Below are 15,518 nucleotides of genomic sequence, written 5' to 3'. Positions count from 1 at the left end.
TAATAATAATTATTTTCTTTTCCTTAGTGTTACCTTTTTAGGCACAGATTTCCAGTAGTAAGGAATATTTTAGTAAATCAAGGCTGATTTTTGCATTACTGTCCTTATTTTTAGTTTAAATGTTGATAGCTCTGCACTTTTATATTTAAACTGAATCAGATTAGTAAGAAGCTAAGCAGCATCTTATAAAAGAAATTGTGAAATATATTTTATTTTCGAGGAAGGCTAATAGCACTTTCACATGAATACATGGCTGTATTGACATGGGACATATTTAAAGTAAATTTATTAAAGCAAAATTTATCAAAGCAAAATTTATCAGGAGGGTATTTGTGCACGATGTCAAAAGCCTAACTGATAATTGCCTGTAAAACCATGATGAAGAAGCCACCAGAATTTTAGGACTTTAAATGTAGTTCTTAAAAGCACGTACATGTTTCTTATGGATAACATTTTTAAATAATTTCAGTGACTCAACAGGTCTGGGTTTTTTGTGTTGTTTTTTTAATTATTATTATTTTCACTAATTTTTGGTACTGCATGGCAAGAAGGGCAAGAAAGCGCCAGTGCCCCAGGACACACAGGGACCATGTTTTAATTTGCCACTGATACATTTTGCATTGAAAAAAATTAAGGAGACATGTGCAAATGCAAAATGCAGAATCAAATGTTGTCATTACTTTAATTATTGCTGTCCAAAAAGCAGTGGCCATAAATCACATGTGGCTTCTCCAATGCAAATGGAATACGTTAACATTTATAGCAAACACACAGGTAACAACCTATGCTGGCACGGAAATCCTCTCCTCCAAAGACGACTGCATCCAAATGAAAGCCAACCTGGGATCCTCTTCTCAGTGCTTCTTCACAGACAGCCTTCAAAGGAGAACAGAATATTAATTTCTACAGAAATGCAGGATGCAGAGAGACCACAGAGGATATTACAGCAACTTGGTGCTACCAAAATCTTCAGCTAAAATCACTTCTCTTAAGTAGCAAAGCCATTGGAGGTGCTCGGCTGCACACAGTGCTTTAAAATGACTCAGCAAAAGAGAAAACATTATTTTTCCCTAAGCACCTGTATGCCTAGACCATGTAAATACAGGACTTTGCAGCAGATTCCCTACCTTCTGGTTGACATAATGCCCTGGGTATTACTATAATCCCTACTGCAGATATTTATATAACAATATGAAACACAACATTTGTCAAATACTGCTTAAAAGCAAAAAAAAGTATCAAATTTTATTAGTTTGACACGTAATACAGAAATACAGATCAGAATATCTTTTATTAAAAAAATAATATGAGCAATTTAAAATGGTTGTAGATTTCTTACGGGATATAAGGATTCCTTGTAGGATTGCCAATTGAAAGTCTTCTGCTCCATATAACTAATAATTAGCTAAGGAAGTTAAAAATGCAACAAGTGCTGCAGAAAAGTATTAAAATAAAAGCACGAAAATTTTTGCTGCTGTAGCTATTATATGAAGAAATGCATTTCGAAAATATGGCTGTTTTATATCAATGTTTGCATGATATTGATATTTTTTAAGGCTGAGGTATGTGGAGAGAGACAAATGTAATTACCAGATCTACTAATGCGTGTTCTGCTATGGCAGCTGGTGGGACAAGAAATTATTTTTTAACAGAGTGCTTTAAAAGGCAGCTTTCCCGCCAACACCAGGAATTGCAATATTAAAAATTCCACTATAAAATACTGTAGGTGAAGAAAAACCTCAGCCCATTTAAAATATGATGTAATTCTGCGTATGCGCACCGGACAGGAGCATGTCTATTTGGTTACTGCTTTATTATATTCCCAGATATGTTAGTGTGTGCTGTAAGATAAATGGCTGTATCAAATGAGCAGGCTGCCCGTGAGGCCTGTCAGTCCTTCTGGAGGTACTTCTGATGTGTGTGTCCTCAGCTAGTCCAAAACTTTTCCCTTAAAGCCTGGGAGAGGAAGGCTGAATTCCTGGTGCATGCACAAGATCTTTTTCATTACCACACTGCCTTGCCTTTCTGAAAAACCTGGGCTTGATAGTAAAGGTTGGAGAGTAATTTATATTAAAATGCACTTTAAAAATAAGACCGGATCTAAAATTACCCTAAAAAAGGAGCATGTTCTTCAGACATTTCCTATTTTCTAAGTTAAGTTGACTTCTAATCTTAGCATTAAACACATACAATCAAAACACGGTAACATGAAATTTTGTTCTAACCTTATAGGTAGAAACCATGATAGAGGTGCCAGTTTAGCAATAGTGAAATGATGATTAATTCTTTTTTCTAAAGTTAAATGTTATACAAAAGTCAGGTTCAATAGCTACTAAATAGCCAAGTGTATTGCAACACTGTGAGTATTCCAAATCTTTGGGTAAGTCCAGTCCAAGTGTGTTAAAATTAACAGTAATGCAGAGAGGTTTTGTTATTTGGCATGGACTATCTGGAACTGTTCTGTCACTGACATATTTTGAATTTATGAAGGCCTTTACATTACAAACATGAGAGTTCGATGTACAGATGTTCTAGGGGATTGAACAATATGATTAGTATTTTTTGACCTCTTTGATAAAATTAGAGGGAGACTGGGACTATTTTGCTTTTCCTAGTTTGCTGAGATGGCAAAATATGAATGCTTCAAGACTTGCTTACCTTAAAATTGAGCAAGCCCACTGCAGTTTCCACAAAGGGGATAAAATTCATTGGTTCTACAAGTGTTCGGCCTTTTAGGTGATATAAGAATTTGTCTGTAAACTAAAATTAGACAGTGGAGCTATCAGAGAGAGAAGAAAAAAAACCCAACCCCAGAACAGTCTACATGTATATATAACACGTTAAATTTTCACCTGGCTGTAACAACACCCCTCCCCACCCCAAAACCTTGTAATTAAAAAAATGAAACCAGCTTTTAACTAGGCCTGTGATTTGAAACCTCAGCATTCCCATACATTTCTATGTTTGGGGGCTGGTTTGCAAGAAAAAAAAATCCAGGCTTAGCACCTCTCACCCTGGCTTAGTGAAATGCAAATCCGCGGGCCCTGGAAAACAATGAAGTGCTGCTGTACCTGAGGTCCGGTTTTGTTTCAGGTCCAGCACTGCCATCACTGGAAGCGCTCCCCAGCCTTCTAAGTGGCATCCGTATTATTCATTACGGCACCGTTACCCTTTTGTTCAATAGGCTTTTCTTCATAATTTTTTAGCTTACCTAGGAAGGCCTTAAAAAGGAAGTTTAATTCTTTGAAGACCAAAGCTTGCCAATTTTTTCCATGAGACCAGTTCACAGCTAGCTCTGAGCTGCCAGTGGGGTAGCCCAAATTCCAAAATCTATCATCTGGAAACATACAAAAGCTCTTGCACAGATTTTTCCCCTTTCAAAAGGGGGGAAAAAAAAAAAAAAGAGGGGAAAAAACCCTCAGCCCTATATTGTAAATCTATTATGTCTGTCCAGATAGAGTAATTTGTGCGGAGATAAACATATTGCAGGTATGGTGAAAATGTGTTAGTAAATAAAGACAAAAATAACATATGCATATATTTTAAATTTAAGGAATATTCAACTATTAATGGATATCAAAGGAAAGGGAATTTTAATCATCTCTCCATTCAGTCTCAGTTGGGTAAATCATATCTAAGAGATTTGCATAAATATAAACCATCAAAGACTTTTCATCTTCAAAGGGGGTTTCAAGACCCTATAAGCTTTGTACTGTAATCATCGCAGGTCACAACCCTGCAGGAATAAGGCTGCTATGGCAACATAAAAAACTAATGCTTAAGGCTTAGCATAATATTCTGACTAATAGAAAGGAAACTCATTTTAAAAGCTGGCAGCCTATTTACCAGAAGCTGGATTAGAGGTGTTATTTCCCCTTTTAGCTTCCCCCCACCGCCCCTCCCCAAAAGAAGGAAAATCTAATCACCCAGATCTTGAAAAAAAGCTTTCCACCAATTTGCAGTAACTTTACAATTAGGCCAAAATAAATCACAGCTTTCTTCAGTGAAGAATGCTGCCCTTCCCATCCCTGCTTTGCATCGTCACCGTGGCTGTCTCAGTAACTTTTCTTTGGAGAAGAGAATTCCACTCAAAAATGTGCAAGAAAGATCAAAATAATAATCAATGCAATTCACATGTGTGAGTGTACAGTATGGCAGGTACTATAGTGACAGAAAATGGTAAACTCCATCCAGGCAACTACATAAAATGAGGTAATATAATGGCATCAGCATATATTCTTAAGACTCTTATCTGATTTTTATTTTTTAAGGAAAAAAAAGTAAAAAGCTCTACTGTGTTTACATTTTAGGTGCAAGTCAAAGCAGCAGAGCTCTTATTTTATTTGAAAATATTTTAAAAGTCACACTCCTGGGATTTTTCCTATCTTTTGTTTTGAAGATAAACAACAACAACAACAACAAAAAAAAGCAGTTTAATTAAATATTGTCTCCCTTCCTCTTTCTTTTAAAAAATTGCAATAAGCAATAAGGACAATACAAAAGGTAACGAGTGGAGAAGTTTCAATTAATTTTTTTTTTGTCAAAAGGAGACGATTAAATGTTTCCGGCCCGGTAAAGTGTTCATTTCAGGGAGAAAGGGAGGAAAAAAAAAAAAGAAGGCGGAGGGAAGAAAAACCCCACAAAGCTTGGGGAGGGGATGAAGTAGCAAGGCCTCAGCAATTCTTTCAATTCCAGTGCACACCCAATAGTGTGTCGGGAAGAATGCACACTGGTCGGGATTTGTGGGAGAATTGTCCCGCCACAAAGGAGGGAGAGTTACGCTTGTTATAGTCCAATAAGCCATGCCAGTCAAACAAGTACCCACACTAGGGACAAAAGGAAAGCAAGAGATTCTCACACAAAAGAAAACAAGTAAGCCCATCTTTTAGTTGTGCATCAGCCTCCAGGTTTTCTGCTGCACATAAATAAAAATGAAGGCGGGGCGGGGGGGGGAGTGAGTATGTGTGGGGGGAAATAAACAGCTTCTGGGAGGCTCAAAAATCATGCCGGGATGAATTTTGGGAGGATTGGGAAAAGGTAGCAGTGGCATTAAGCAGAGCACACTCTTTGTGTATAAAGGTTGGGCAAAGCAAGAGAGAAGCAAAAGGCAGACAATGAGACAGAAGTTGTTGGGTCTGGCTTGTTTTCCATGACAGAAATCAAAGTTAGAGAGACGGAAGGTGGAAGAGGATGAGGGGACAAAGAGCCCCTGCATCCCACTTCCTTGGAAAACCTGCTTGGTGGCAGTAAGGGCTCTGCCATTTTGGAAGCATGAATATTAATTACTGACAAGTTATGTCTAACACTTACATGGCTGTAAACCCTGAGAGGTATACCCTGATTAATTTAATTAAATGTTGGTGGAAGGGGATGGTGTGCCTTCCATCACAAGTGGTGGAGGCCGAAGAGGCAGTGCCACTGTACGGATGGGGCCCATCGTGTACCCAACATACTTGCTCAGTTGTAGGCTCACACCCAATCTCAGTGGTTTGATCATGGTTAGATGCTGAGATTAAAATAGATCCTAACACGTCTGCCTGCCTTTCATCACAGCTTGCACGCGTGCTAGTTGTTCGGCTAGTGGTTTGCAAAAATATAGAAGTGAATAATTAAGCATTATTCCTTTACTGACATGTTACAGCAATAATGGTATATCTAAGCAAACGTCCCCCTTTGCTTGACAATTAAAACGATTATAGCATAATTAGGCCTATTTCAAAGTTTTCTTAAGTAATTTTACATGCCAGCCATTTACATTTCAGGTTTTTATTGGCTGAAAAGGCAGTCGTGAAACACAAACACACCTGTCAGCAATTAAAAAGGAAGAAATAGAGAACTGCTCAGGAAATAATATCTGTGCTAATTAAAAACACTAGTTAAAAGCTTCCTGTTTGTTTCTCCAGTTGCCCCAAGGAGTGACCTTCCCCCCAACCCATTTTTTCATATGTTGCTAACATGGTTTCCCCATCTCCTGCTTACAATGCATGTAACTAAGACACATGAACAGACAGTCATTTTGGTTGTTAGGGCACTGAGAGAAGAGTCAGATACTCATGTTTCTATCTTTAGTAATATACTCTGACATCAATATTGGTTCTTCATTGACTGTGGGAGAAAACCCCCTGGTTTTATTTATAAATGCAAGGTGTTCTGCGTATGCCTTTTATACAGCACATCTTACACACCTTTAAGTGGATGTATTTCCCAACTACCTTTGCCAAGCAAAAACATTATATGGTATTTGCAGTCTTCCCTATAACTCAAGAGTCATTCATCTCAGTGCCTGTCAGAACTTGGCCCAACAGCTTCAGTCTAAAACTACTGTGTGTTGGTACTCACCCATCTTATTTCTTCAACATTTTCAACCTTTGGCAGCATCATGCTTGAAGGAAGGGTCTTGGACTGCAAAAGCACCTCTAGATCCTCTTCTGCAAGACCGCTGGACACAGAGTTTATCCTAACACACTTTTCGGCATGGCCAAAGTCAAACTTTTCAAGGGTTTTCACAATGGTCAGTCTTGCTTCTTTCTACAATTTATATGATTTTAGAGGCACAAGAAAAGAAAAAGAAAAAGAAAAAGCATGTTTTCTATTGACAGAGAAGTGCGCTGATCAGAAAACTTGTTGAAATGATGTGGGGAAAACTAGACAGCCAATATAGTGGTGTCCGCAAAACCTTTGTCACTCTTGGACTTTTACTGAAGCAGTCATCATCAGCACCTCACAATTTTACCTTCCTCATTTCTTTATAACTGGTGAATAAAATGTTCAGGTTTTATATGTAAGTACTTCTATACCACCACTTGCAAAAATAAGACTCCTTTGTCCACTAGCGCTGAATGTCTAACAAACGCAAATCTTTATACTAATCACAATGTGTTGCACCAACTGTCTGCACTCACCAAAATGGCACGTCATTAAACTCACATAAAATAATTCATCTCTGTATTGTCTGGATGTCAGAAAACACACATGTGCATATATTTCTTTGATTTTGCTACATAAATCTTCCTTTTCTCCATGTATCCAAAGTGTACTAAAGCCCATGGTAGAGTTCACAATTCTCATGCGATAACACCAAAATAACTTGGAGATTTTTCTTCAACCACATAAAAAGCTATTCTCCTGTTGACACAAAATAAAAAAAACTCCAAAGATATGTGCTTCCCACGGCCATTTGCTATTTTTGTGAATGTAAATTTACAAATCTGTTTAATAGCTGATTTGCATGAAGAACACTTGCATGCTTTTCTGAAATGAAATGCATTTCTTGGTCTGCAGAGGAAGGGAGTGGGGGGAAAGGAGGGTCCTGGGCTCCCTGCTTCCTGCCAACTGGAGTTTCAACCCCAAATACCTTCCACTCGCCAACAGCCCCTAACAAATCTGCATTGTCAAAATGCACACTTATCAAAAGTAATTTAATTTGTGAAGAGTTTTTATGGGGCTAATAAAACTTTAAAGCTCTTGACTCACAGAGGTTTGGGAATGACTTCAACAATATGCAGTTGATGAATAGAGATGCTTTTCAAGAGAACAGGCAAACAGGGCGAGGGAAAAATCAGCAAAGTTGATAACCAGGCTAATACCAATCAGCAAGACAGCACATGACAGTAGATTTAAACCAGATGGATGCAAATCTCTGCCGGTGTGAGGGGCAGAGGCGGTTTCCCAATGTGGTCTGAGTTAAACAGTGTGAGGGAACAGTAGCTTACAGTTGTCAGGTCCGATCAGGACAGGGTCTCCCAGGCCAGTTTAAGACAGCTCAGCAGTGTACTGATTTACAGGTCTGGGACCCCTGATAACTAGGGTAAGTTTAGAGAAATGCAGGTGATGGCTCTAACTGGTTAAAGGAAGGAATAACGAAGCAGAAAGTTAATGAAATCTGAAGGAAACAGCCTTCAGCTTGGGGCTACTAGCCATGCTTCTCTGAAGGTTGGGAGCATATGCCCGTTAATCGGACAGACGGGAACAAGGCGCACATGTATGCATCCCTGTGCTGCGATCAAGGGGCACGTTCAGAGGTAATCTCTGGAAAATACAACCCGAAATGTTAAAACTGCTGTGAATGGACTCTGACTGGGGCCATTAGGAAAGCCACATAAAGATGCATGCAGTTTACTACAAACACGTCCAGCTGGAAGACAGCTCCAGTGCACAGCCGTCTGAAATGGTTCTTCTGAATTAGGTAAACCGAACCATATGATGCCAATACCGGGTAATACAAATCCCCTATGTTTTCCTTCTCTGACCAGGGGTAATGGGTTTCTAGGGCTGGGCTGAAAGTTCCTCAGTATGATGCAGAAGGGTAGCTTAAAAACATGCTCCAAACCAATTTATGCTTTTAATTAAAGTCAGATTATCACCGTTTCAGCACACACTGATCCAATTTGTAAAAGAAAGATCTCCCCAAATTACCCACCAAGGCAGCATCCAATTCCAACCGAAGGCACATCTCTAGCAAACTTACAGCCTAATTTGTTATGATTTTTTTTTTCCCCCCAGATTATAATAATGAGCAGTAGACCATCTCATTAGCTATTTTTCTCCTCAGGCTGCAACTTCCTTCCCTAAAAAGACAGATCGTGTCTTTCTAGGTATATTTCCATACAAAACACTTATTAACAGGCTGTTGCTGTTATCAATTTACATAAACTAAATGTGCAGCCCTCTGGTACATATCCCAAAAATAACCAACAACTTCACTGAATTTATACCAACCAAGAAACATGGGGAGGGGGTTGTTGTTTCTTCCCATATTTTAATAGAAAATATGTTGCTATGTTAGTTAACACACCCATGCCATCTGTTGGGTTGAGAATTGATGCAGTTTTTTAGAACCACTATGTTTTAGATCTGTCTGCCTAGATACCCCAGGAATGGAAACATTTCCCTTCCACGATAAAATACTTCTAGTCACTATAGTTCCCACATAAGGATTCAATTTATGTTTTTCATTGTGGGACAAACTGAGAGGACCTGGCTGCCAAAGTTGGAGCTCATGAAGAGTCTGACTCGGTACCTAACCTTCCTACAGCTGAGAAAACCCCATTGATTTTAGCGGGGTGTATCAGGTCCCCACGCAGGCTTCCGATAAAACATTTCCTGGGTAAATAAAAAATTGTACTAAAACCTCAGACTAAATGTACTAAAAGCATGAAGGAAAGGGAGTCGCCTTTCTGCTTCATTATGCAGGGAAACACTGATGCTTTCTTATTGAAAGATCCATGCAAAAGCTAAAATTTTAAGCTAGGTAAACTACTTCAACACTGTAACAGTAGAGAAAAAAGTAATCGTTGATACAATCATGTCTTTATAGATGCAAGAATAAATATGCTTTCCAAACACTCTATAAAGTCCCTGCCAAGAGTGGTCAAGGCAGAATTTTTAAGGAATGGTGAAAAAAATGATTTACTCTGTTCTTCACCTGAGAACCACAACATTGGATAATACTGTGTCATGAATGAGTAGCTGATAAAGAAATAAATGTGATCATTAAGTAAATGATTCCATCCCCAGGTAGCCTTGGGATGGTGGTATTCCCATTGAGTCCTGTGTGGACTGGGCTCTTTATCAAGCTGAACAAGAGAGAAAGACAACAAAGAGCTTCATGGTAAACAGTGATACCACTAAAATATGTTAAATTGCAACTTGTGCTGGAAAACCCACTGGGAGAAAAACCCATTGGTCAGGGTGGTTACTTTAGCATCCCTTCCGTTTGACCCAGAGGAGGACACTGGAAGATGTTCATTACCACACGCAGCTATGCCAACTGGAGAAGGTAAAGGTTTCAGTGACGCAGCACTGCCGACAAATCCACTGCGACCCAGAAACACAGGCACTGAAGTTAAAGACGAGAATACGCATGTTGCTGGCTCGATTGGCACCCATTAAACCTAATAACTAACCATCCTCATGAGTTCCTAGCTCTGAATTATCAAATCTGCAAAGAAAACAACATCCATCCACTTTTACACTCCAGTGGAAGAGGTGGTCCCTCGCGGCGGGGCTGCGTAGTCTCGCCATCTGGAGAATAAATCGAGTGTGAAGTACAGTACAGTTTGGGACCAAGCTCCGTGGCGGCAGCCCAGCAGTTAGTTCATTAGTCCCAAACTTGCGGGGATTAGTGCGGTATCAGCTCTACTGTTGGATGGGATCAGGCAGGCAAAGCGCGAGACGCGGGGAAGGGGGTGGCGGCGAAGAAGGAGCCCCTCGGGCTTGTTTATAAAGCTACACAGTATAAGCCCACCTAAATAGGTGCCTTTGGTAACAGTAGTATCTTCATCTCCTACCAGCTGAATCAGTACCTTTCCTTCTTTCCTTCTTTTCTTTTTCCCCCCTTTTTTCAACTCAAGTTGTGTGTTGAGACATAGACATTTCCGCTTTGAAACAGAAGGGATGCCACAGAGCTGGAAGCTCAGCCACCCACTCACCCTGGACACAGTGTTAATACAGCAATAACAAAGCAAACACGGTCAGATTAACAGAATTCTGAGGACTGCAACAGCAGACAGAAAAATTACATTTTCTTCTTTCTTTTCAAACTGGTCTGACACCCCCCAAACCAGTTTTCTAGCATTGTTATTTCTAGACCTGCCTGATTCTGGGGACAAAATCTGTGTTTTGCTTTATCTTTCTTGCTTAGTCTTACACTCCACACCCCCCACACCCCCCTTTTTTTTCTCTCAAGACCTTCAGTTCTTAATGTAAAGATAGTAGGTATACTTAAAAATATGTTTACATATAGATAACATCTTTAGTAATAATTCTTCATATGGAAATGTAAATATATGATACACTAAAATGGCAGGCCAGAATCTATCATCCTCATTGCCATCATAAGTTTGCATGTTTCAAACAGCAGAGGAAAAAATTAATAACTATAATCACAATTTCAGTTATTTTTGTGACAGGTCTTACATGGTAAAAACATACAATTACGTGTTAATGTTACTTCCCTGAAGTGGTTTGTTTACAGGACTTGACACTGCTGAATGTTTTGTCACTTAGTGCATACTCTACAGATGTATCTCTCAAATACCATTTTGCAGAAGCACACACATGTATTATATACCCACAATGGGTTTTGGGCAAAATTGAGTTTCTGGAGCAGGAAAGCCTGAAATTTTTCACATGCGTAATTCTCCATCAGTGAAGTGCTTGCCATACAGGATGATACTTCGTTTAGCTTCAAATTCACAGATAAGATTGGCCAGAGAAAAGAGAAATTACATTTGTTTTCAAGGAAACAAAGCAAACTGTAACTGTGGAGCAGAGCGTTTCTGAGAACAGGAGGTGGTTGGTTTACAAGACCTGCCTTCTACCTTACATGCACCAGGTATTTCTGAGAATAAATCTTTGAAATGGCAAATACTTATTTCTATTTAGTGTTGTTAAACTCTAAAACTGCTGTAAAATATCCATACATTGCAAAGCCTTCAGGAAGCTTTTATTAAATCTTTTCTTATTGTTACCTTCAGATAGATAATCGGTTGAGTTTTTAAAGACTTAGGAAGTTTTAAAACACATTTTCTTTTGGTTCAATAGGGTACCCACCACATAATCCTAAAGGAAAGAAGGGGCAAGAGCGGGGAGGAGGAGGTAGAATAGGGTCTCCATCATATATGTTGGTGTTTCTCCTCTGCAGTTCAGGAAAATGATTGTTTTAGAGCACTGCAAGATTCTGATTTTTCCGCTATTCGATTATGAAATCTTCAAATTCTTTAATAATTATTTGGTTTATTCAAGCCTTTTCTTTTTTTATACCAACCTTTTCACTTTCCTGAAAGAGATTCTTCATGACATAATGAGTCATCTAACACCGTGCATCTCTAGCATCTGCTGCTTTTCCCTCTGCTCTGCTAATTGTCTTTACATGCAGTACATGGTCTAGCAACACTAAAATGAAGCAAACTTCGGTGGTCAGCATTATGAACTAAGCTGCAATTTAATTATGGTCTGATGAGGAATCTTAATTTCTTTGCCCATTTTCCTATTAGTTTCATTTAAGGTCTAGGAATGCATTGGTGTGCCTATTAACAATATTTATCCCACAGTTTTAAAGGTCAAGATCCCTTAAAGCTGTTTATGAATAGTTGGGAGCTGCTTGCTGCCATGTAAGCTTACCAAGCCTCTCCTTCCCTCTACCAGCGTGAGCAACGTGGATCCTGAGGATATTAGGTAGGGTTCATCCAACATCGTCAGAGTTGGGCAATTTCCATATATGATGATTAGGTGATGGCCTGTCTTGAGATGCTGTGAACATGGGGAACCAGAGAACAAGAATCCAAGGTCCACCCAGCCAGCAGTCCCAGATCTAGGGCTCAAGAATGCCCTTTAGGTTTAGGGGTGCTCAGCTATGTAAGCACTACACTTCTGCTGAGCTGCATTTGAGGATGTGAATATTAGTGCAAGAGCAAGACACTTTCACAAGGTGTGTGTAAGATATTTTTCCAACTTTCATGTAACTCATGGAAATTTAAACAGAGGCCAGGAGGATGCTAGAACGAATTGGCACATAGAAATATTAATGTAATAATGAGGAATTAGCATAAGTATCTAAGCAGCAAAAATAATACAGCATGTTGTGTGTGTACATAAATATAGGGACAGGCTTATACCTTAAAACTATGTGTACAGAAATATTCCAAAAGGGTTTCTTTTAATGACAGTACTATATACAACAGCTTCAATAAGAGAAAATTTTGTTCACGTACGTAGGCAGCTATTCTTCTGTCTGCCAATTTTTATAAACACTTACAAAAGAGATGTAAACAACCTTTCAATTAAGACAAATCAAGCTAACACTAATTTAAGCTGGCTGCAAGATGCAGTCTTTTTACTTCTTTCCCTGGCTTTCTGAGGGTGCTTTTGGGTTTGTGACAGATTAGAATCACAAATGAAAATTCTTTAGAAGCATTAGTGCTAATTAGTCTTCCTGGACAGTCCAAACGAATTGCTGCATGATGAAATGACATCACAAAATACTCAATTTGCTGTATCAATAAAAAATAAAGGCTATATATTCCTTTCATCTGGCATCGCACGAGCTTAACTGTATTTTATGCTTATGTTTTATTTTAAAATATTCTAGTTAAGATACATGTACTTGGTATGATGTAATAAATTATTACAGAAAATGTGTATACTTAGGCATCCATTTTTAATTGTTATAAATGTATCTTTTTGATAATGCTGACAATGAAATACATTGCTGTCTGTCAAAAGTATACCTCTTTAGCAAACTGTCAATCCCTATTCAGCAGCTTATTTCAGGTGTGGTGATTCTAAGCGAGATATGGATCAAACATGTTGAAGATCAGCAAGTGGGTACAATCAGGACTGTTGTTTAATTACTGCCTCAATTATTTAATAAATTATTTGAAAAAAATAATTAAAGCCAAACAAGGTAAACATTAAATGGTATGGACAGTTAAAAGCAACCTACAGGTAAATAGAAGTTTGTCAGAAAGAAAACAACTGGCTAGAGTCTTAGGACTGCTTGTACTGAAGGAGCCAGCGTCTGCCCCAAGCGGCTCAGAAGCCCTTGAGAATGATGGAGGCATTAAGAAAAATCAGGTCAGCTGTGCCATGGCTTCCTTTGTCCTCCTCTGGAAGAAATATTTCCCAATCTACCTACAGTCTTGATAAAATAGGTTTTTCAAAAAGAAAACTTGGAACAACTATTCATGTTTTTTGGCATTGTGTAAATACTGATTAAGAGTTCTTGTCTCAGTTTTCATAGCATGTTTTATCTGCATTAGCAAATTAATTAGCAAATTAATATTCTATAATGTAACCAAAATCCCATAGAATTCCCTAAGTCCACGTGTTTATAGATCATGTCCACAGTAAAATCGTACTCGTGCAAAAAAAGCTCTCATCTCTTCATTTTCATCTTACATCTTGAAGTTACATGGTGTTACCATGCAGATGCATGTGTTTCCATGCAATGGCTTTAGATCTGTGACACTAACTGGTCACTCAGGTGCCTCATGCTGAGCAAGGCATCCCAGGAAGTCCTCCCACCAGATGAGTTCTTGTGCCACCTCAAAGAGGACTTCTTAAATCTTCGCATCTCACAGTGTCCAGGGTTTAGCAACACACAGGCAGCCTTTTAAAGCAGATACTATCTCATGTAGTCCTGCGTGCCCTTGTGGGAACATATAATTCATACCAATGTCTGTTTATAGACCCTCTGAGGAAATCTATACCATCAGGTAACTTAGCTCTCAGCTTCACCTGAAGGTCTTGAGCCCCAACTGCCCAAAAGACACAACTGCTCATTTATATCCAGACCCTCCTTTGAGGGAGTGAATCTATTTCCTCCAAACCAAAGCATAGGTGTGGTTTTAGAGATGGGTATCTCTAGGCATCACACCCACACAGCAGTATGGGCAAGACTGCACCAAGTTCAGCTGCTTCCAGCAAGGCATTCACACAAACACTCACAGGTACCATCTTGCCATGTCCCAGGGCATGCAACACATGTCCTTAGCTAGCGGATAAAAACTCCCACGTTGATAAGGCATGCTGCTCATATTATTTCAGCTGCTGGAACTGAAGAAAAAACACCCAGAAAACCAACCATACTGTAAGTCCATCAAAGCCCCTCTCTGTGTCACAGGGAGCCCCAGACCCATGTGCTGCATATTTGTCACTGCAATCAGTCTGCTCTAGAGTTTTGCCCCTATACAATGTGGACAGGAGCCTCTCTACCCCACTAGGCAAAGGCATCAGGGATCCTTCCTTGGATCTGATGCGTTTAGCATTGTAGAAGTAGCCCATGATTGAAGTAATTACTTCCATGGGAGAATAATGTTAGGAGATGTTCAACACAGGAAACTCTGATCTAACAAGCTTCATACTAGATTGATACAACTCTTGCATACTCACAAAGCAAACCTGTTCTAGACATGTATTTCTCACCCAGTGCTTACCTTAACAAATACCCACCTCACACTGGATTTTGCCAGATATCCTTCTTTTGCTACCAGAAGGGCTTCCTTCTCACCCACTTGGATGGGTGCCTGGGGTGAGTCAAGAAACCCAAACATCCCACTCCACCCCAAGTGCAGGTTTTAGCACCTCCTGTAGGCAACATTTTCTCAGATGATCCTGATGACGTGATGAAGCCTGTTACAATCAGCTATTCACTTTTGACAGAGTCCCTGAAGGATGGGCAGAGCTACAAAAGCAACAGCATCCTCTTCACACCTCCACATCCCCAAAGTAGGAGAGGGGAAGCAGCACCAGAATGCCATGGCCCGCATGTCCCTGCACTGACAGTGACTAGCTGAGGAAGAGACCGAGCCCTCACATAAAATTAGATGAACTTCATGACTCATGTGTTCATGGCAAGGAGTAAGGACCTTTTTAGAAATGACTTCACTTGTTTTCTGTGGTCTAAACCAAACCTGACAATGTGAATTTTTCCCTGCCTAGATCTATGATTGGTGTTAAAGGAACTGAGATTTTTCTTCAGTTTGAAAGTGAGAGCTGAGGAGGTTGTTATTTTCTAG

General features: G+C 39.4%; 1 protein-coding gene across 1 annotated transcript in view; it reads right to left on the bottom strand.

Annotated features, from left to right (window-relative positions):
- Positions 1–782: 782 nt before the first annotated feature.
- CLYBL (citrate lyase beta like) overlaps positions 783–15,518 on the bottom strand; it is a gene marked incomplete at its 3' end in the record, with an annotated part of 85,142 nt that continues 70,406 nt past the window's right edge. Inside the window, exons 3-5 of the mRNA XM_010021839.1 lie at positions 6,340–6,528; positions 2,659–2,760; positions 783–876 (exon numbers count right to left, since the gene is read on the bottom strand). Coding sequence (XP_010020141.1) covers positions 783–876; positions 2,659–2,760; positions 6,340–6,528 — 385 coding nt within the window. The remainder of the gene's footprint in view (positions 877–2,658; positions 2,761–6,339; positions 6,529–15,518) is intronic.

The sequence above is a fragment of the Nestor notabilis genome, unplaced genomic scaffold, assembly GCF_000696875.1.
Source record: "Nestor notabilis isolate BGI_N333 unplaced genomic scaffold, ASM69687v1 scaffold10889, whole genome shotgun sequence".
NCBI lineage: Eukaryota > Metazoa > Chordata > Aves > Psittaciformes > Psittacidae > Nestor > Nestor notabilis.
This window is presented reverse-complemented; position numbering and strand designations above follow the sequence as displayed.